The 24,571-nt window shown below is 32.7% G+C and overlaps 2 protein-coding genes across 2 annotated transcripts in view; both read right to left on the reverse strand.

Moving 5' to 3' along the window:
- Positions 1 to 1,904: 1,904 nt before the first annotated feature.
- LOC130451139 (mitochondrial import inner membrane translocase subunit TIM50-C-like) lies at positions 1,905 to 4,811 on the reverse strand. Its single transcript, XM_056789961.1, has 4 exons — positions 4,766 to 4,811; positions 3,962 to 4,255; positions 2,514 to 2,665; positions 1,905 to 2,306 (listed from the first exon to the last, which is right to left on the reverse strand). The coding sequence occupies exons 1-4, from the start codon at positions 4,809 to 4,811 to the stop codon at positions 1,905 to 1,907; spliced, it is 894 nt and encodes a 297-aa protein (XP_056645939.1).
- A 3,321-nt stretch (positions 4,812 to 8,132) lies between these two features.
- LOC130451146 (heme peroxidase 2-like) overlaps positions 8,133 to 24,571 on the reverse strand; it is a 40,415-nt gene continuing 23,976 nt past the window's right edge. The window contains exon 14 of the mRNA XM_056789974.1: positions 8,133 to 8,655. Within this exon, the coding sequence (XP_056645952.1) occupies positions 8,133 to 8,655 (523 nt within the window). The remainder of the gene's footprint in view (positions 8,656 to 24,571) is intronic.

Here is a 24,571-nt window from a genome sequence, read left to right on the forward strand (position 1 = left end):
GAAGCTTTTGTGAAAAATTAGAATACACATTATCATGCTAAGGTACTGTGAATATATTGAAAGCTTAGTTCATAGTTTTTTATTCTTCTTTTGTCAAATTTTTGGGTTACTGCTCTTATCAACTACTTGTATCTCCAAGTCTCCAAGTTAAAGTCTTGGGTTTGAATTGTGATCGTATGTTGTTGTCTCTTATTTAAACTGTTCAGGTTACTGTCATAATCCAGTATTGATATCCCATTTTTCAATCTGTTAAAATTCTTTGTGATCCAATTGTTTTCTCTTCAGTATTTGGGGGATAATTGATGAGTTATTTCAGTTCTTCAATATCATCCAGGAGAATAATGTTTACCACCATTAAAGCGACCATTACATACCTTTGGGTCATCCTCCAACAGACACAAAATTTATGAACACACCAAAAAGTCGAAACAAATGATTTCAAATGAATAGTTCCACATCCCCACTTGATGTCTTCGATTAAAAGTTGAACTATAGAGAGTGACCCAGGGCGTGTTAAAACTATCTGTATATGGCAATATTTTAGTTAAAAAGATCGTATTCGAAAACCCAAACGTAGAAATTTTCATGATTTTACTATAAGTATTTTTCCATATACAGATAGTTTTAACTTGTCGTGGGACACCCTGTATATATAATAATTTCGTCTAAGATTGAATTGAATCATATTCACTGTACTATAAAATTAGAGAAGTTAGTTTCCGGTACATAACCACATTGAAAAGCTATAAAAACTACAATTTTGATGGTTTAGAACATTCATAGCTTGAAGAGTTTATTAGAATTTGTAAGTTGAAAAGAATAGATTATAAAATAAAAAATAAAAAAGGACCCATTAGACTTTCAGAGTCTTAATCTTGTCAGAATACCTAGGCTGATTCCTTTGTACTATCTCTGGTGTATTTACACTTGGACTTAAAAGAGTTGACCCCAAGGCAAATTCATAACAATTTGGAATTTGGTGGATGCATTTGCTGATTCTGCAGTATCATCTGACATACGGAATAGTTCGTGACGTGAACTTAAATGTAAAACACACTGGTCTACAGTAGAACATGCAGACGGTGTACCCAGATTAAAATTTTTGATAAAATAAATTGTAGTTTGAAAAAACTGAAAAGCATGTATTTAGCAATAATCAAACTAAAAAGAAAATAATTCTTGGCAGATTCCTAGTCCGGGTTAGGTCTCCCTTTTCCTTCATACTCCTTCTCCCTATTCATCCAACTTGTTCAAAAAGATGATATCGAAATTTAGGACTCGGTGTTTATTTTCATAGTTTCACTCGTCAGTACTAAGTAAAACATCCTTTTTTTGAATCTTTAGTATAATTCTAAAAGCTCTCTCCCAGTGCTCTTAAACTGTATTTATTTGTTTCTTATTTTAAATGCGTCTTTAGTATAGATATGTTGATGGTTGCATCTTTATTTTGTAAATCTGGGACTGCGTACTTACGTACCTCGACCACTAGTTCTATTTTTTTCTCTAATGTAAAGGACATGAGAAGAAATTAATGAATCTAATCAGAATAATTTGTCAAATTATTTCATCGTCAGTTTTTGACAAGTATAGAGTTTGATCAAACCTGATCGCTCAAAGTAGGGCGAAATCTAAGCCGAAGAGTCAGTTACACACATACAGGTGAAACTGATAGTATCCTAATTAGTATCACGAATCTTAATATATGCTCACTAGCAAAGAAAACATATCTGAAATCTTACTGTGATCCAGTATAGACAAGACGAAGAAAATTTTAATGAGAATGAATTTAGAAACGAAAATGCAGAATAAGAAGTCGAGGATTACCACCGACGAAAAAATGTTTTATTGTAATATTGTGAGTAAATTAGGGATTCACTTCCTTATAAAACAAAATAAATCGACAATTAGGATTGAACGGGTCTTTTACTAAACAATCTCGCTATCCAAAATCTAGGTACACGACGTCTATTCCTATTCGCAGCTGCGTGCGCCTCTAGTTCTTCAATGAGTCGCTTCTCTTTTTCTCTAAACGCTCCAACGGGGTCGTCATACTTACTATAGTATATCAAAACTTCTCGCACATCTTCTATACCGTTGTCTGCGATTGCTTTCAACAACGACGCTAAATCTACTAAAGCGGTATCGTCGTCGTTTCCATTCCATCTTTTGACTTTTAGTAAGTTAGCACAATTCAATCTGACACAGTTGAGGTTCCAATCTATACAAATGACTTTTCTTAGATCTCTGTTGATATTTTCAAGACGTTTGATGTAATAGCCGCCAACGAATTTTGTTGCGTCTCTTACCTTAAAAATGAAAAATTTTCAAATGTCAAATGTCCAACCTAAGGTTTAGAAACCCTGGTCTGGAGGATCAAAAATATCATTTTGTTGTAAGTTTATGTTGATTTATCGCTATATTCAAAATATCTGTACCGTAATAATCACTCAGTGATTTCAGAATCATTTTCAGTGAAAGTGACAAACGACAAATTGCAAAAAACGATAAATTACCAACTTATAAGCTATGATATTTTCCGGATCTATGGCTTCAATTAGGGGAAAAACAGTAACTCCTTGTTCAGCTGTATAAATTACTATCTCGTATGATTCTTTCATTGTTTCTAGAAAATACGCCAAAAAAGGTCGTTTCTTGAACCTCAAACCTAAAAAATAAAGTATTACTATACCGAAAAAGCTGAAAATAGGCGGATATGTAACCAAATTAAATTCTTTATAAAAAGCGGTATGCGTCAAAACTTTAGATCCGGTCGAGAAAGAACTTCACGTTAAAACGTTATGGCTGCTTCTGATAACTCAAAATTAAACAATTTTGATTGATTTAGAAGAATTAGAAATGGTTTCTTTTTTTAAGGCATCGAGAAAACAAAAAAGAAAGAGAATTCATCATGATTCTATTCTTTTTTCATAATTGTAATGCAAAAGTATTAGTATTAATTAAATTGGAATCGATGTTTACAAAATTGAATTTTTGTTTTCTTCTTCTCCTTCTTTTTATCTCACTTATTTCAGGTTTTTGACCTTCATTTTCCAATCTCTTCAACCCCATCAACGTATTTTTTTATCGCGCCGAAAATCATGTGTGACGAAAAACAGGAGCATCGTATGAATCTCAAATGTCTCGTTAAATTGAAAAAAACTCCGACCGAGTGCTATAAATTATTGCAAGAGTCCTATGGGGACAATTATCCATCTCGTGCGCGTGTTTTTGAGTGGTCAAGCGCTTTAGTGAGGGCCGAGAGAGCACTGGAGATGACGAGTGCCCAGGTCGCCCTATCGCTGTTCCAACTCCGGAAACAGTGACTAAAATCAACCAAATTGCGCGTGCAGATCGTCGAATTAGCATCCTGATGATTACCGAGGCTCTAAACGCCGATAGAGGAACGGTTAAAAAAATTTTACACGAGTAATTGCACATGACGAAGTCTGTGCGAAGCTGGTGCCAAAAAATCTGATCCTGGCCAAAAGGTCTTACGTCAACTGGAAGCGGTAAAGCAAAAAATGTAGACTATCGACTCGAATGTAGAATAATTTTCATAATAAAACCCTTTTTCGTAACCAGTGTCGTTATTTAATAACCAGACCTCGTATTTCGGTCAAAATATTTCAATGTAATTCAGTTCTTAATCAAAATATTTTGATAAAAAGATCGGAACGTCAATATTTATCTGTTTCCTGAAACTAATTTTCTTTCATAAGAGACCTAGAATCAACACGATTCATCAAAAAAAAAACACAAAAAGGCTGAAAAATGGAGAGCTAGATAAAAGATTATACATCATCCAGATCAGAAACTAAATGAGATAATCAGTGGACTTGAGGAAACTAAACTTTTTTGGTTAGGTTAAGCTAGGTTTTGACATATAAGTACGTTATAAATATCAATTTTAGGTAAAAATTCAACGATTTAGGTGTATAAAACCTTTTATATCTGCACTAACCTGTATGATATGTCCACTCTGGATGAACTAAAACGTCTGTTAACTCCAATACCAACGTATACTTGGGTTGTGAATACGGTGGTCCTAAAGGATCAGGTAATAGTTTATCCCTTAATGGTTGTTGTACTAGCTTCTTCATATATAATATTTCTCTATAAGTTCTTAGTAAATATTGTAAAATGATTGGATCCTTTTCTAAACCATCTTTAATTAGATTACCGTCCGTATCTTCTTCGGGTTTTCCGAATGTATAAATCACATAAGTGCAAATGCAAGTTAAGGATATACTAAACACTGAGGATAATATTTTTATAATGTTCAAAGTTAAATCGGATTTTTGTGTATTTTTGATATTTTCCGTTGAAAAGTTCTGTTTTCTTCGATGTATAAAGTTTGACGAGTTTACTTCGGTGAATCTAATTAATTTCCTACACTGATTTAAACAGTTACATCGGGAAAAATAATGGCATTTCAAATATCTTGACACCATGTTCCAAACTTCATTGAGTAATACGGTGACAAATCAATTTGAAATGAGTTACATTTATTTCTAAATTGTTCCATTCCATTTTTAGTAGTTTAACTAGTTTTATAATAAAATATTCAATCTAGTTCCGAGATTACAACCAATAGAGTACTTTGTGTGTTGATAGACCTAAAATTTAATGGCATTTACATATTTTCAAAATCATATGGTTCTGACAATAAACATATGAACCTTCTTGACTTAATAAATGGACCTAACCTAACCTAACCCTTTGTCTTTCGTTTTGGTTCCGGTATAAAAGCCCGACGACAACTTACCTATAGATATGACATGAATCCTTAATTTCGGATGGACAACTCTCATGACGACTAGTTTTTAACCACGGATGGATGTAAATTCAATTATTTAGAAGGAAACAAGTCATAAGAACCTCACAATGTCTTGGACACAACTTTGACATACACGACGAGCTGACCAATGACTCTGCGGTCCCACTAATATTAGAATAACTGTCATTTCTTTGTTTAATGTACTATTTCTTCGATATTTAAACCAATCAACTCAAAAAATCTTATTATAGACATATTGAATGATAGATTTTCTTCTTTTTATTTAATATTCATACCGATCAGTCAAATAAAACTAGTTCAGTAGATAAATTTGCAATAAACAGTTTTTTGTCAATTTGTTCTCCTTTATTGCTATTTGTAACTTCTAGCGAAGTGAATAATAGTGAAAAATGTCGTCGGTTATTGAAAGTGAATGTTGAAAAAGTTCAATTTTACGTTTTCCAAAAACAAGATGTTGAAAAATGGAGAAACATCATGGTGGTATTGCATTGTAAAATAAGACTTCACACTATTGAAAATGGGAATCTGATATTCAGAAGAGCAGAAGCGCCAAATTATATTGCATCCAAAAAGGAAGTAAATACTAACCTAACCATTTCTTGTTTCTAGCTTCGATAGGAAAACCTGGCTAATTTACATATTTACTGGAGCACGGAGCAACTTAGCGATGAGTTTACCATCTTTTGATTCTTCCTTGGCCTATCTCTAATAATTGCTCAGCATAGAGGTGGATATTTATATAGGATGTTTCAAATAGCACTTCCTGTTGTCTAATTTAAATAAAACGGAGTGTGTGAAATATGTTATCGAACTTTTTCATACACTTTAATGTTTTATGTAAGGCATACATTATTTTTCATGTGTCTTACGTATAAATTAGGCAAAATTTAACAGATAGCATGAGTTATGTTGTTTTTGATGACCATGTCCCAAAATCTCTTATACAGAATGCCCAATGTTACGTGAGCTATGTTTTTTTCAAAATCTATCGCGTATAAATCAGAAGAATTTAGTATATAGCATTGATTAAGTTGACACCAATGAGGTTAATGGATAATTTAAATAGATCTGCTCCTTATGAAAATCCCACAAGAAAAAATCAAACAGCGTCGTATCACACAAACTTGGTGGCCAGTTGATATTACTTTCCCGTGAAATAACCATGGCCTAAAATCTCTTGTACAAAATGCCTAATATTACATGAGCTGTGCTTTATTCAAATCTACCCCGTATAGATCAGCAGAATTTAGTATAGAGCATTGGTTAAGTTGTTTCTAAGTACCGCTGAGGTTCATGGATAATTTAAATAGATCTGCTCCTTATGAAAATCCCACAAGAAAAAATCAAACGGCGTCGTATCGCACAATCTCGGTGGCCAGTTCATATTACATAAAGCGCTCTCCTGTTGTTGGTGTCCATATCATCCAAATCAGATGTAAACAAATTGTTAATCATCGACTTTCAACGGTCGTCGTTAACGGCTATGGCCTGGCCAATGTTGTTGTCAAAGAAATACCTCACCAATTCAAAATCCACATCGAATAATCGTTTCAGAATGTATATGATGGTTTTAAATCTCATTTATCTTGATATCATCCCATATTATATAAGTTTGTATGATTTCATACGTACCCATCCATGAAATATGGCTTTTATTCAAATTAGAGTCAGTATTGAAGTCCAGCGAAACGGTCGAAGTTGAGGGTACAGACCTATGTAAACTTTGCCAAGTTGAAATTGATATTCTTGTATTTTCTTGCATACTCTCAAGAACAGTCTCGAAGTTTTTAACAAATTTTGTGTTTCTGCGACATACGGATATTGTTTTAACACTTACTAAACCAATGAAACGCTGTAGCTGTAGCTAATGAATATTTAAGCTCTAGTGAAATATATGAGTTTTCGATTTTTTTACGCACTTTTTTATAACGAAATTACCTATTTCCTTTAGATTTAATATAGTATATATTAAGTTACAAATTACCAAAACGAACAGACACCAACGTTTGACCCACTTAAATCCAGACGGAACTAAAGCCTATTATATAAAAACCCTTCATTATACACGCCCTTTTATTGACTGGTAAATATACCGTTCAATTTCTTATTAAAACCATTTTCTTAAATCGTTTTATTGTACTATCGAAAAAAAGGGTTCGATATCTTTGGCATATGTCAAACGGGCCGAAATATTTATAAAAAACGGTAATAACAGTATTGTGGACAATCTGGTTTATAAGAAATAAGGGTTAAACCAGTATTGTGTATTCAAAAACCATTTTTTTTTGTTATACCTTCATACATACAATGCAAGATATGCTCTTTTGGTATTTGGATGGCCATTTCACCAAAAATTGCAAAAAAATCTAATATTTAACTGCACATAAGTGAACAATATCTTCGACATAACTTTGAGGTACATAATGACAAGTACAAAAACGATATAAGTTTCCAAAGTTCTCTTTATACATGTATTGCAATTGAAAATACAATTTCTAGTATTTCTAATCTTATAGTCTGTTTATAAAAATAATTGAGACACATTATGTAAAAATAACGAACTAACGATCTTCATAAAGATCGATGGAATTTCTGCAGTTGCAATTCTCAAATTAGACTTTGATAATAACTATATAACAATATGAAGAGTTGAGAACCTTGAATTCTGTGAATGAATGCTTATAGAAGCTTCATAATTGAATGAATGTCAAAGTTACGATACATTTTACTACAGACACAACACAGAGCGTTTATATTAACCTTGTACTAATGAAATCCGTCCCATATTAGGTGTACTTGGTAATTTTTTATTGACAAGTACTTAACTGTCGTTCGAAAGTACCATTACGTGTAGGTGTTTGAGTAAATTCAATGTAATAGTGAACGAATTAGTCCTACCACGTTATTTTCTGAATAATTTATTTCTTTACCTCACTTAAATGCAAAAACATTTTTATGAGAATGGTACAGAATACAGTTTAAAAATTGTCAAGTTTTTAACTTCAAATCTCAAAATATCATAATTATCCTAGTCCGAGAAACGAACTTTTCTGAAACAAAACCGATCTAGCAAAACTTTGACTTGTCTAGATTGTCAGATAAAAAACAAATCACCTTAGTTATAATTTATGAATAAATAGTACAGTAATAATTATTGATGAGACAAGTGCATGAAGTGATACTTTGGCGCACGAGTATCATACAATATTTCATCTACAACTACATTACAAAATATATTTCTTAATTATATACAGTTAAACCTGGATAAGCGAGAGTTTAAGGGAGCACAATCTCATTCTCGCTATAGAGGCTTCTCACTAACCGGAGTTTCTCGCTAATGCAGGTTTTTCTCTAACTTATAAATTTTGTCGAATATTGCTTGATTAACAACCGCGACGTATTTAAAGTACTGATGCGCCGTCTCCAACGCATTTGATAGCTTCATTGGAATGATCTTTATTTCTGTTTCCGGAATCTGTGCCTCGTCCTCACCGACATTTCCAGCAATACAGGTGTTCACATAATTCTTAACGATATCGTCGTCGGTTTGTTTTCCAGCGGTAGTTACGTCGTCGTCAATTTGAACGAAATCTTCGAAGCGCGGCATTGACATATTGGATTCGTGAGACACAAGCTTAGTCCATTCCTCGTTGCAAGGTCCAACTTCAACATCATTTTCCTTTGGCAGGTTTTGCTCATCTGTACTTTTCGAAAACCCAGCTTTCTTGAAGCAGTTTTTGATAGTAACGTCACTGAGTAAGTACCATGCTTTTCTAGCAAATTTCATAGCTAGAAGTATGTTAATGTCAGGGCTACTGTTTTCTTCCAGACTCGTAAGAATATGTTTAACGACTTCTCTGCGATAAAAAATGATGCCTTGATATATGGTTGAAGTTTACTAGTGGTGTTAGCAGGTAAAAACATTACTTTTATGTTTGCAAGTGTTGGTAAGTCCGTATGGGAAGCACAGTTGATGAATAGTAGAATTTTTTCTCGGTTTATCTTCATTTGTTTGTCAACTTTCTTCAACCAATCTTTAAATAATATCTTGGTCATCCAAGCCTTTGTATTATTGGCATAATCAACGGGTAGAGTCTAGGTCGCTTTGATTTCCCGATGATGAGAAGTGGGAGTTTGTCCGTACCACTCATATTTACACACTGGAGAAGTGTGAGGCGTTTCTTGCTTTGTTTTCCTCCATGGCATTTTTCGCCTTTAAACGTAAATGTTTTATCCGGAAGGCATTTAAAAAACAAAGCAATTTCATCCGCGTTGTAAATATCGTCTGGTTCATATCCTTCTAAAAGATTTGGCAGATCTTCATTCCAGTGGTTGCACACACCTTGGTCCACAGATTTACTTTCTCCAGCTGCTTTTTTGGAAGCTATGTCATGACGTCTTTTAAAACCCTCTAACCAGCCGTTGCTAGCAGAAAAGTTCTGGATTCCCAGTTTTGTAGCAAACTCTTTTGATTTTTCTTTCAACACGGGTCCATATATGGGAATTTTCGTATCAAGAGTTTGTTTTATCCATTCCAAAAGGCAATTTTCGATATGACTCTCTTACAGAGGTTTCTGTTTCTCGCTAATAGAGGTTTTGGGAGCTTAAAATGACGGGTCCTGGCTATTACTCTCACTTATAGAGTTTTCTCACTTATCCAATTTTCACTTATCTAGGTTTGACTGTATTCTTAATTCTAGAGCCGCGTAAAATACAAATAGAAAATTCCACAGAAGAGCTGGAAAATGATATAAAACTGATACTGAAAAGGACATTTTGTGAATCCAATACTTGAATGAAAAGAGCAGAAAGTAATTTGTTAAAACAAGAATTATAAACATATATTTTTGACATGATGTCATAACTTAAATTACATAATAAAACATGAAAACTGATTTCAATTACTCAAATTAATATTTACAGTGAAATTTGGTCAATTGTTTATATTATTAATGATTATATTTGTGATTTGGATGACCACTGACTTTATTGACAGTAGTTTTTTTTATATCTGACGCAAGGTTCAATAAAAGCGAAGTAATAAAAAAGTCGGTATCATCTTATTACTGTTCTAATTTCACGATAATACTGCTTTCACCATGAGAGTCACAACAATTTGGTAAGTTTTTCTTCCACTGTAACCTTGCTACTCAAACATTGTGACGTTTTAGTGTCTATTTTGCAGGCTGAAGGTGCTCCAGTATCCAGAAAATTGACACGTATCGATTTGGGCTCTGGCTCCTCCAATGCAGAAGTTTCTGCTCCGGTCATATCTTCAAATTCTTCTTAGTCAAATGCGGCTGTATTTGCTTGATTTCTTCGCTCAAACGTTGTATTAAGTTGATATAAAATTCGCCGTTCATAGTTTCCACTTTTTCAAAAATTGGGCTTTATTTATGTGAAACATTGCCAAACATTTTATCATATAAAAAGCCTTTCGTATTAAATAACATCACCGTTGAGTCTGTAAAATTGTTAGGGCTTATTTGGACAATTCCTTGGAATGGGAGCTGCATATTGCCACCTTATCTAAAAAATCAAGTTTCTCCTGCTTTGCTCTAAAATCAGTTTCCAAAGAACTGAACTCATCCACCTCCTTAACCGTTCTATTATGCCCTCATTGAGTCAAATCTCCGATATGCCCTTCCCTTCTGGGGTACGTGAGGTGCGACTCAATTTGAGCTAATCTTCAAACTACAAAACAAAGCTGTCAGAGATTTACTCGGACTAAATAGCACGGCTCACTGCAAGGACTTCTTTAGATTAAAAATTATGACTCTTCTTACTTATTCATATTTGAATCCGTTCGCTTAATTCGTAAGCACGCTTCTCCAATTACAGAAAGGTCGTTGCACGGCTATCCACTTAGAGCTCAATATTTTACAAAGCAAAAAAATGTACAATCACTTGCCAATTGAAATCGATTACTAGTAATATATTACTATTACTTATAATTTTCTTAATCATTGTGGTTTTTTCCTATATATTGAAATTTTATTTTATTTGTGTGTTTATTCAGTCATTTATTTGTTTTTTAGTTTTTACAAGTTTTTGTCTACATATTGTAACAATTTTTAGACAATAAAGTGTTTTTGTTCCATTGTGAGAAAATGCGGCACCTATCTTGCATACAGCTTTCTTAAGTCACTTTTTGAAATGCCTACTTTGTCTGCTAGCTCGCGCATTTTCAGTCGACTATCATACAGTACAGCTTTGTGGATTTCCTTCAACATTTCTGGAGTCGTCACCTCATTAGATCGATCAATTCGATGCTGGTCCTTGCAGGTCGTACGGCCTCGTTTATACTCTGCTACCCAATATTTTACTCTTGATAATGAAGAAGCAGTCTCACCTGGAGCAGAATTTAGTTCAGCTTATATATTGGTTGGGCTAAGGCTTTTCAAATAACGCTGACCAATTTTTTCCATGTTTACATATTCCCTGAAAACGTTCACTATTCATGGCCGCCAAACAAATACTTCAAACTTGAAACATACGATGTGTAGATTGTGTACTTTCTAATAAAGAAGTATTTATCATGCAATATCTAGGTCAGGCCAGGTAATTCTAGGACCATCCTCGTAAGTATGGAGAATACAGAGGAAGAGTAGTATCTCGTATGAAAGAAAAATTGTAAAGAAGTCAAGCGGTATACGATAAAAACCTTCCAGAATGGAGCTGATGTAGACAAACGGTATGGTATGAATATGCCTCATTCATAAATTTAATCTCATAGTTCAATTTTGGAAATTTCAACAACTTTCGTTGTAAAGAAGTCCAAGGAGTAAATAATATTTGGCACTTTCTTTAAACTTTAACCTTATTTAACACATTTCGACAAACACTTTTTCATGTACACAGATATTTTTTTTTCTTTCTACCCTTCATACATATTCCTCCTTGTATAATTATATTAATCAATAGATCATCTACAACAGGAATATCACAATAAAAATCTGTCTAAATCACACTAATAGTTTTTTATTAGGTCTTAACGTGTGTAGAATTCAAATAATTTCAAACATTTAACCAAATGTTTAATACTTTAATACTTGATCGATTATTTAGTTAAAAAAAAATCAAACTAATACGTGATAGTATTGACTCATATTAATATTTTAGAATCATAAATTTATGGATATCCGTGTCAGATGAATTAGCCGAAATTGTGCAATCTTGGATCCTTAATTATCGCGAGAATTAACCTAGAAAACAGACCAATTATTCTCAGAAGGTGTATCGCCAAAAATTAGCTAACGGTAATTTTATCGCTTCGAATGCTTTATTCAGGATGCTGCTGAATGTGAATTTGGACGCGTATAAAGAATATTTTATTTAACTACATAAGCGTAGCGAGCAAAATTATAGGTATCAAAAAATTGAAATTTACTGCTAATAAAATTAATTAGAAACTATCGTTTCAAAGTATTATATGATTTGTGTATAGAGTAGCAATTTTTTTGACCAAGGCGGTGTACTGCACATTTATAGTTCGATTAATAAGTTTATAAGTTTGGTACACAAAAAATAAGACAGAAAGAGATGAAAGCCTAAAAATGTTGAGGTGATGTAAGAACGGAAGAGTAGATCTAGAAGCATTCATTGGTGCAAAAAGAATAGGATCCTTAGAAGAGCACAAAAACCGTTTAGACTTAAAAACATGCTCCTATCACCGATTCCTAAAAATTAAATTTAAAAAACAAAAATATTACCTACATCAGTGGTCACCAAACAGTCGATTAGGGTAATTTTGGGTAGCTCGCGATGACGCTTAGCGGGTTGGTAACACTGAGTGTCAGCCGATTAGTCATAGTCATTACATTTTTTTGTTTTGCAGACTGTTATTGTCACTCGGGTAGCCAGAGTGAGGTTATGTCTGTGCCGTATGTGTTTAATACACGTGTACACGTTTAAGCTATTTCCTTGTTTTTTTTACTATGGCTAGTTCAAGCAAAAAGCCGAAAACCTATCACTATCAGCAGAATGAAAAACCGATTACTTTTATGTTAAAGTTAAAGATAAATGTGAGCGTCTTTGTTGGAAAGAAAGGAAATGTTGAGCGTCATCTCAAAACAGTTCACAGTGGAATTGAAAATAATAACCCACTGAATTCAATTCTGAGAAGAGAGAATAGATAGTGGACATTACCTGTATCTGTAGCTTCTGACGAGCGATCTTTTTCAAAGTTAAAAATCATTAAAAATTATTTGAGATCGACAGTGCTTCAACAAATATTATATGTAGTCTCTGAAAATATCGCTATTACAATAGCTATTTTTTATTTTTCTCTGGTACCTGGTAGATATTAGGCAATATTTATGGTATTTTTGGTATTTCTCTAGTTTTTCTTTAACCCTTAAGGGGTTGCCCAAACCCTTTTTGCATACAGGCATCAGTAGAGTGAATGTATTCATTTAAGCAACCTGAAAATCAGTGACTAGACAAAGGAAAAGTACGAGAGCCCGTCGGAAAGAGCGGAAAATCTTGTTGCGTGTCTGGTGGAGTCATGAAGGTTTAGATAGATAGCTAATGCGATTAAATGTGGTTTTAGCGGAGAAATATCCAAGTTCAATTAACCGAAACCAAGTTCTCATAGAACGAAAAAATACTACACCATTTACTTCGAAAGTAAAGCGAAATAAGATCGATGAACTTGCTGGTATTGATCTCCTACCACATCCAGCATTTAGTCCGAACCTTGCACTGTCAGATTACTAGTTGTTCAAAACAATGGTGAAATTTTCTCTTGGGAACAAATTTGATTCAAAAGAAAATGCTGGAAATTTAACGCGATAGTTTTTTGCATTCACGCCCAAAGACAGGTTTCACCAACGTCTCAAAGAGCGTTGAGTTAAAACTATACTTTGAATATTAAGGCTTATCTGTATAATTATATTATATTTCCATGAGACATGGGGAACGTTTTCTTGGAAAAAGGTTCATAGGATTCATTCCCATGACAATTTGTAATTAAATAAATTGGAAATAATAATCTAATTATGTCGTGGATAGGTGTTTTCGTTGATACTCGTATATTACAGAAAAAATAATAAAACTGATTATAAGATCTTTCATCCAATTTAATAATGAGAAATTCTGTATATAAAATTCTTTTTCCTTCTTATTTACAAAAAAATTGCAGTTTTCGGATTAAGTTCATCTGCTTTGTATTCATCTTATTTTTTGTCGACCGTTGATAAATGCTATTGTAGTCATTGTATCCGTAGCACATAACCTCAAAAATGGAGTGTCCTTGAAACGGCGTTCTTGAAATAAAATTTATAGTACGGAGGCCGCCGCGCATTATTTGTGTCCTGCGGCCAACCGGACCCGTAACCATCTATACTAGTTGCGTTCGGGTTGATTGGGTTGGTTAGGTTAGGCTAGGATTGTATTCTGAAACGGCGTCTACAATCATCTAATTTTGTTTTTTAATATAAGCTTCACACACACTTTTTTTGTACATGTCCTTCGTTGCACTTTACTATTTAATTTTTTTGAAATCTGAATTTAATACAAGACATTTCCTTTTTTCACTTAACATTTCGAACACTTCTAGATTATAACAACGGACTCTGACTTAATTTTTACAATACAATTAAAACTTTCCAAAATTAAATCGAATACTAAAATGAAATTATTGATAATATATTTGGTCATAGCATTTTAATCAATTACTTTATTCCCATATAGGGTAGTTATCACAACTTGAGAGGGGGTGTATTGATTAATAAGTTGGTAATATGTGTTCCACTTAAGCTCCAGGTAAGAAAATTGTTAACCAGAATTCAATATTTAGATATCGATAATCCTGGAAAGTATAATCAGTGTACAGAGGTGTTTGGGACCACATTTTTTGGAAGGTCTTTGAGAGGCAATTCATATACGACCCTTACAGTAACCCGGATTAAAATTTTATTACATACCGGAGCTGCTCTGAATTGAATAATTTTTCATTCCAATATCATGATAATACTCTACAATTTTAATTTGAAGAGTATTCATGATCGTCATATAAAAATGCTGTGGTATATACATTTTGATGTCTGCTTGCACTTAAGCGAGGTTCTTTTTTCTTTCAATATTGAAATTTGAAATATGATCTGCAGTTAAAACGTCCACTAGACTTAAGACATCATGTGCAGTACGATTTTGGTTGGCAAAAAATTGAAACCTGGGGATATATCAGCAAATATACGTTCGAAGTCTGATAATTCAATAATGAGACGTAATTGCGGTGCCCATGGATTAAAGGATCATCAACTTCATAATGTGGCAACCCTGCTCTTTCAGCTGTGTATTTTATTCATGTTAGCAGTGCTCCTCATTAAAACGATGAAGTGGAATCTTGAGCATTTTTGAGAGAGAGTATTAAAAGTGTTTGGAAATACTTGAGCCGCGTACAAGTGATTCGAAAGCATAAAATATCGAAACAGCTAGATTTCAACAGCCAAGCATTCAGACAGAGTTTAACTGCAGGTTAGACAGTTTAGTTTTTAGCATCCACTCCTTTACATTCTTCAAAATCATTGTAAATTGCTGTCCATGAAGTGGGTGATTATATTTACAAACCTAGTAACCAAGGACATCTTGTTAAACAAGATGTCAAAGTTTGGGAAACCTTCATTATGCAATAAACTGCAATCAGGAACTCGTTATAGTTAATAATACATGTGACAGAATTCTATGATGATGAGTACATCAATGCCGTTCCCAGGGACTGTCTTTTCGATACTTGGTTGATAGCAAGTGCTGTTACAAGAACCGTGCATAGCCGGAGATCGCGCAGAAAATATTTATAAACGCTTCCGATAACCGTTTCAAGAACGGTCCCGACTAGCAGGTTGGAACAAACCTAATTTCGTTCAATTTGCCACCTAACTAATCAAATCGTAGCGGACCCTACTCGATATACAGTGTTATTATACAAGTAGGCCATGCCGTGACTCATACTAAAATAAATTAGGTAGATAGGCGTTGGTATAATAAAATTAAGATGAATTTAATGAATACGTTTGTAAATAACTCTATAAATAACAAAGACAAATAGATAGATACAATAAAAAAACACACGTATCGTCTTGGATAATTTCGAAGGCTGCGAATAACTGTCAATATCGGGGTCTTGAACTGTGCCAAAAAGAATTTAACACTTTGACCTTCCATCTGCGATTAATAATTTGAAATAATTAGCAAGGCTGCTAGTTTGAAATAAAAACGGCTAAGCTTTTGTAATTGTACAGGGTGTTCTAGTAAAAAAGCAACGAAATCGTAGGAAATTAATTTCTTCATTAACAGATATACATACAATGTTCATGTCGCTATTGATTTTTTTATCTCTCTAGGAAATCATACACTTTAATAGCGAACTGTTTTTGATATTTAATATAAGTTGAATCTTTTAAGAGTAATTAAAAACTTTTAATTTAAACTTAATTTAACTTTTAAAAATGTTACAATCAAAACGATCCAAATTTTTTTAAGTAAAGTTATGTTTTGTGATGAGGCCACTTTTTGTATTAATGAAAACGTAAATCGGCATGATTGTAGATACTGGTCACGTATCAATCCTCGTGGGATGCGTGAATCCCACACCCAATATCCCGAAAATAATTGGCACCTTTTTCATTGAATGGTTCGGCGTATATAGATTTATTGGAAAATAGTATTATACCTGACTTGGCTCGGTTATTTTCAAATCCCAGTATTTCCAATTACATTTTGAAAAAACTTCATTATTAAAAATTTGCAGTCAATAGCAATATCCCAAACGACAATATTTGGCTACAACAAGATGGTGCACCACCTTACTATGTATTTGTGGTGAGGCACAACCTAAATAATGTGTTTTCCAGAAGATGGATTGGAAAACGTGGTTTTATCGAATGGTCTTCGTGATCACCCGACATGAACCCTCTATAATATTTTCTGTGTGGTCACTTGAAAAACATCGTTTATAATAGAATACCTGCCAATATTCAGGAATTAAAAGATAGAGGTTACCATAGCTATAAGAAGAATTGAGCAGTCAGGTATGTTGAAAAATGTACTGCAAAGTTTTAAAAATCGCATGGCCAGTTGTATTCAAGTGGACATTTTAAGCATCTGCAGTAATTTCCTTAACAGTATGTTTTCTAGAATTCGTAATTTTTCTACTTCAAAAATTTGGATCTACTTCTAACATGCCACCAACATTTAAAGATTTGTCTTCAGTTGTAAGTTTTCTGCGCCATGATTTGGATAAATCTTCTACTGCACCAGGTTTGTTAAACTTTTTACTAATTTAGTGACAGTAGATCTTGTTATGGGATTTCGGTTAGGATATAAATTATTAAAGAATATTCGCAGCCATCTAAATGTACAATATTTATTGTAACTTTGGTAGAGATACTTCTGAAAACACGAAATATATAGGGTGATCCATTTGAAATAACAAAGTTCATCATTTTTCCGGAAAATGAAAAGATCTGACAACAATGTAAATACCACTCTAATACCACCGTATCACAAGCCCCTTGTGCACAAAAATATATAAAACTCACTCTGTATAATGTAAATAGATCATATTATTAACAAATACAGTCATAGATTTCAATAACATGTATCATAACAATATATTCTTATTAGATATTGAATTGAACTCCTATAACATCCAGTATTTAGTCCGGTCCTTGCACCATCAAATTACTATTTATTTAGATTTATGGGGAGATTCTTGCATGGAAAAAATAAAATGTTGAAATTATGGTGTGACAATTTTTTGCAACTTACCCCAAAGAATGGTATTATCAACGTCTCAAACATCGAGTTAAAGCCGTAGAATAAATGGACTAAGTTTTAAATATTTAGGCTTTTTTAGTTTGATTATTCAATAAGCAAAGTCAACATTGGAAATTGACATTATTTATAAGACACCGTCTATATAATTAAAAAAAAATTAAAAGTTTATGAACTGTTGGTGATGATGATCAACGTCAATTAACTCTAAGAGAACTCAAATATTCTGCTCGGTATTCTTTTAATTGGACCATCGTGCTAGAATTTGACAAACAGTTAAATACATTAAATAGAATCAGCAAGCATAAGGTACTATTCATAAATGTTAATTATTATTCCTAATTTGCACATTTTAATTGGTTCATATAAGTATGTATCTAATTATATTTTACTTTGATTCTTTCTGAACATTTAGCGGTCGGATTGTATACGATGATGCTACATTAAACATTAATTATGTTACTGCGATTAAAAAGTAGGCGAACCTAATTGAGATATAATTAATCTATGCTAGTTATCAATTTATTAATACTCGATATGCTCAATTTTAATTAGACAAAATTATTTTATTTATTACATCAATAATTTAGTTTGTATTTATTTTGATTATATTGTCGGATAATTTTCAATTTTCAGCAAGCTATCTAATTTGAATTAAATAGATTAAGTATTAAGTAGCTACAAAAAATATAAATTCATATTTTAAAATAACCAGAAATTTGAGTCAAATCACCCGATTTGCCCCACCCCTCTTGGTAGCAAATATATTGTTCTAACAGACTTCATCAATATAACAGGTACTATTGATAAGACCCCCACATCAGTTCATCAGAAGGGCGTTAGAAGAACGGGAAGTGGAGATCCCCCTCTGAGACCGAGGCGATGCTACATCATATAGTATTTCCACTGCTACTACAGTAAAGGGCTATCCGTAAGGCGAAGTCCAATTGTAGTCATTGGTAGTGGACAAAATCCTCACTAGACTTAGTAGCGCTGGATTTACAGTTCTAGATTACACGGATGATGTAGTAGTGGTAATAAGGGACATCCTGGATAAAACATTTAGAACAATCGTCTCGACAAGGTAATTGGGAAAGCCACTGCAACTATGTGAACTTGCCCCAAGCATATTGTCAAAACATGGGGACTAGAGCTAAGAATGATATTCTGAATATACCACAACACAGTCATCAAACCCATGATCAAATATGCAGAGCTTGTTCAGTGGTTAAAAGAAAGAACTAAACTAGATTCAAAGGCTAATCTTTCTAGGTATTACAGGGGGCAATGTCAACCTGCCCTTCTACCTCTACTACAGCCTAAGAGGTGCTACCGAACCTGCTCCTCTTCACTTCATAATGAAGAAAGAGACATTTAGCGACGTCCATAGGCTAATCTAGACAGTAAAACTGAAGCCAGGAAATCTGATAGGTTAGCTAAGGATTCTAGAGCTAATAAAGCTAGAAAGTCGTGATAAACCAATGAATCGAATGCGTAGCATTTTAAAGAAATATACCGCATTCGAAGTGATAATTAATGATCGCCAATCATGGGTTAACAAAATCTTCCCCAAGATCAAAATGTAAGTCTCTGGTACCTAGACGGGTCGAAGTTAGACCAAAATGAAGACTCTCCATACCTCTAGAAACATCTGTAACCATTTTTTAGGTGGTGCTCAGAAGTTCTTGAATAGAAACCTCTCCAAAAAGCACATATACATTCACTCAGTTACCCTTGAAAGTCCTGAAATCTATTGAGTAGAGTTGATGTGTGATTGAATAATTTGTTCTTCTACTTTATTTATGTATTAAACTATACCATTTATATATTATTTCAAATTCAATAAAAATCTAATAAATCTTCTTATAAATAAGCAATTGTATTCAAAAAAGATTTGGAATAGATAAGTTATACATGAACAATCTGTCGTATGCTCGGTATAAAAAATGTTTCCGGATGTATGTCAGCCGGATGTCAAGTGGATTGCCATATTTAACTCTCGGTTGAACATTAAAAACCAGTTTATAAGAGTGTATCTTATCTCTCTTAGATGAAGCGATTAGTAAAGTATCACATAATGAAAAAAAAATCGATCTTTTTTTAGTCAGTGGTACATCACTTGTATACATAAAATTTTGGAAAACTATAATTGTTTATGATAAAATAATGAACAAATTATATTAAACGTACAGTGATCATTTTATTATCTTCCGTGTCTTTTTAGTTATAATCTTTAAATTAAATAGCTTGTTGAACCAAAATTACTTCTTGTAGGAATTGTACATACTGTCGTAGATGTGATTTACACAGATTTCGATCATCTGCGGAGTTATACGAGTTATTTCGTGATAAATTCGATCCAAATACTGCTGCAATCCAAAGTTTCTATATTATTTGCATCAGGAAATGCTGTAGCTAGGTCCGGGTTTACTACTATACGAAGATGTTCTAAAAATCGGTCAACTAAAAATCTCGTGAAAAAAATTAGATCCATTAAATCTTCCCCTGACGATCCCTATTATCAAAGTTTGGAAAATACAAAAGATTACGAAGAAAAAAATGTTTAGTTCATTTGTTAGCTCGGAAACTGTTAAGACAACCCTCGTAGTATACATTATTCTCTGTTTAAGTTTTTGTTCCAAATTTAGTGACTTCTGTGCACTTCTTACTTCGAGTTTTCCTTTAATGATTATCTATTATTGGAGGTTTTTGTCCTATCTTCAATTATTGCTACAATGTGGTTCTAAAAGAACAAACCTTGTTCAAGTCAGTCAGTTCAAGGCAAAGCTACCTCATTGTCTTTAATTGTACTTTTTTTTCGTTGGCAATAATAAGAGTTTAAATAAATCTGCCATCAATTGTAAACTTCTTCTACTAACAGTACAGATAAAAGTGGCTATACATGAAATAATCCTATCTTGTTCTTAATTATACTACCAAACTCATAAAAATAAACGAGTTTTTTTCGTTGAAGCAAATGTACTTTGGATAAGAAAATTGTAAAGCGATAGACCTATAACTGAAGCTTCAGCTTTGTTGCTGAAATAACTAAGATTCGAAGATCCTTCTGAGTATAGGTTGACTTTGCTGGTTACTGCTGAAAATTTTAATGAGTTACTTACACTTATACAGAGCTCGATTCAGCGCCAAGAAACTCAGAAACAGAAATTTCAAACCAAGCCACACATACCGTACGTACTTGCGTGATGGGTCTACACGCGTCCGCATCGCTGGTTTGGTTTGAAAACTGTTTACAGAAGGCAAATTCCAAGCGAGCGATGGCCTCGTATAAACTAGGCATAAGCATGTGTGTGCGGCAGGAATTAAAACCGTACGTTTGAAATCGCCAACTACATCGAATGAAAATTGAAACTTTCTTAAAGGATCGTGGGAAAAGTTAAATTTTGAATCAGTCACTTTAAATATACGAATTTTTATTGTTTAGATCCATTGATTGTTAAGATAGACACGTGTGAATCAAAATGTACTACAAATAGGGATCGTCAAGTTTTCGTTGCTATGAAAATACAAAAGATTATGAAAAAAAAATATCTTGTATCTTTGTTTAAGTTTTTGTTCCATTTTTAGTGACTTCTGTGCACTTTCTACTTCGAGTTTTCCTTTATCCATTATCTATTATTGGAGGTTTTTGTCCTATCTTCAATTTTTGCCACCATGTGGTTTTAAAGAATAAACCTTGTTCAAGTCTTCAATGGTCACAAAGCTACCTCATTGTCTTTAATTGAACTTTTTCTTTCGTTGTCAATAATAAGAGTTTAAGTGAATGCCACTTCAATAAATTGTAAAAGTTCTTCAACTAAATTACAGATATAAGTGGCTATACATAAAATAATCCTATCTTGTTCTCAATTATACTACCAAACACATAAAAATAAACGAGTTTTTTTCGTTAAAGCAAATGTATTGAATATAAATCAAGAATCTATTCACCAAAAAGAGAAAATATGTAAACAATTACCCCGTTTAAAAATCACGCACACACTAATTTTTATTCATGAAATAAACTTTTTGCCGGAGAACATATGCTCCTCAAACGTGCTAAACATATTTATCTACTTCAACGTCGTATACGCTCTCCATTTGTAATTCTCTTTACTACAGTCGGCATAGTACATAGAAATACGTTGAATGAAAACGGATTTAATTAGTTATGATAATCAATTTTTCACTAACCTACATTCCTAACTGGGGCTTTAAAAAAAATTATTAATCAATTAAAGGGATTTTTATCACGAAATGGCAGACAAATTGAGATGCTGCATATTATGTACTTATCAGTTGAACAAAATCATAAGTAATTATCTGCACGTACAGTCTAAGGTCTGATACAGTCCAGGTTCTGATGAAATATCACGCAGATTTATCTTTCAACCATTTTGACTGATTCCTTCCATCCGTGTCGTGTTGTTTACTATCGTTGAAGGAATTGACCATATAACGGATTTCGATAACCTCTCTGCCTATACGAGAATAGTTCTAGAAGTAACTGGACCAATAAAGAAAACATAAAAATTTTGCAATAAATTATATTTATTTTTCAACGTAATCTCCCTACACTTTTCCCAGCGATGTTCAATAAGTTTGATAACCTTAACTGCCGACATCAACTCTTCATTGCTGGAAAATAATTGACCACAGAGCTATTTTTTCAAGTCTGGGAACAGAAAATAATCCCAGGATGCGTCTATACGCGTCCCCAACTCAGGCTTGAAAAACTGTTTACTGAATTCAAATTCCAAGCGAGCGATGGCCTCGTATAAACTAGGCATAAACATATGTGTGAATTAACACCGTACGTTTGAAATCGCAAACTACATAGAATGAGTATTGAAACTTTTTTGTAGGGTTGTGGGAAAAGTTAAATTTTGAAGCAGTCAGTTTAAATATACGAATTTTTATTGTTTAGATCCATTGATTGTTAGGAAAGATACGTGGAAATAAAAATGAACTACAAAAAAGATTAAAAAACTGACATTTAGAATCAGTTTCTTGTCTAATGGATTAATGATAGTTATTTTTGTATTAATTTCGTGAAACTAATGTTTTCCCAATGACACAGAGTTTTAATTTTTCGCTGAGACCGCATGCTGATGCTCAAAATTCTCATGAATGTGTCATGAAAGCATGAATTTTATACACGAAATACAAACATTTCTTTCTACTAATTTAAATGTTTATCTACATCGTCTGAAATATATTGAAAATCCATACTTCCAACACATCTTGACGTGTTTTTTGCCTCGATAAGTTATTACCAATACCAAAGGTAGTTTCAATAACAAAATTGATATTTGTAACAAAATATTGGAATATCCATCTTCTTCCAAACAAATTGAAGTATCTGATAAAATTGTGGAATCAATTCTCAGAGAAATATCTAACGTTTCTGATCAGCAGCTTCTCAAATTTATGTTGCAAGTAATTGTCAAACTTTACAATCAATTATTGTTCCAATAAATGGAATTGTTTTATGATGAATAATAAATAAGGGTAATTTTATACTTTCGCGGCCCCCTCATTTTTTGGCTCTAAAAAATCGAAAAATCGTCCGATTTCGATTAATTATTTTTTAAATCTTCGTTTTTTACGGCTGATTTATGAAAAAAATATGGAAAATATCTCACCTGAAGATTTTATATAGTTTTATGACTTTAAATGTGATCATAAACGCACTTCTTCGCATATAATCGTTCATAACTTTTTTTACAAAGCATCAAACGCAGTCCATATATTTTTTTTGTTAATCTACACAAAAAACGGACATTTTGGAAAAAAAATTAAGAAATGTTTGTTTATTCATTTTTCATCTCTAACAATCAACCTTAGTAAGATACCATTTTTTTAATAGTGAAAATTTTCAATTTTTCACAGTTAACTTTCAATATTGTACACTTGAGTACAATAAGTGATTTTAGGAATGTTTTTGTTCATATAACTTTAATGATTACATTATAGAAAAGGTACAAACGATTATATGTGAGAAAAGGTCAATTTTAAAAGAAATTGTTATTATTTTTAATTGTAAAAACATGATAAATCAACATTTTTGTATATATTTTTTCCCAATTTGTTCGTTTTTTTTGTGTAGATTATGAAAAAAAATATAACAACTCCATTTGATTATTTGGAAAAAAATTATACGTGAGTGAATGCATTTTCATAAACATTTCAAGCACTGAAACCAATATAAATTCTCATTCTTTTTATTATCACAATTTTTTTGTATATCCGCCGTAGAAACGAAGATTAAAAAAATTCATCGAAATCGGATGATTTTTCGATTTTCTAGAGCCAAAAATCGAGGGGACCGGGAAAGTATAAAATTACCGAATTGTTTTATGATGAATAATAAATTAATAATCGAGGCATCAATAGAGAAATGTCAGCTGTACAAAAAAATTATTTCAACTATAAGTTTAAAATTTTTTTTGAGCAGTGTATTACGATGAGAACGGAACGTTTTGTCAATTCTATTCGGTTTGATAGCGATAAATAGGTTAATCAACTGGTATTAACAAAAATTTTGCATTCCATTGTTACGGTCAAGCGAGTAAAACAAATAGTAAGCGAATGATATTTATAGAAAAAAAAACAGGTTACGGTTCTGTTTTTTTTTTAAATAATAACGGCTTCTAATATAAATATTAGATGGTCTAATGCTGACGGTCACGATAGTTACTAGTAGTTAGTTTCTTGCACTTACGATTGCGAAATTTATTGCTTGACTACCTGCAAAGTTACTAAAGTTATTGCGAGGTATGAACAAATAGATTGAACGGAAAACAAAGAACTATTTTTATTTATATACGTTCCTATATCAAAATCACATCAATGTTTTTCACATTTCACACATCACATCAATCATTTATCGAAAAGAAAAACAATTTATTGGTGATAAAACATAAGTCATTATTTAGGAGACAAAGAAACAAAAGACATGTTATTCTTTCAAGCTCAAGTTTAAAGCTGACTTTA

The sequence above is a fragment of the Diorhabda sublineata genome, chromosome 1, assembly GCF_026230105.1.
Source record: "Diorhabda sublineata isolate icDioSubl1.1 chromosome 1, icDioSubl1.1, whole genome shotgun sequence".
NCBI classification, from domain to species: domain Eukaryota; kingdom Metazoa; phylum Arthropoda; class Insecta; order Coleoptera; family Chrysomelidae; genus Diorhabda; species Diorhabda sublineata.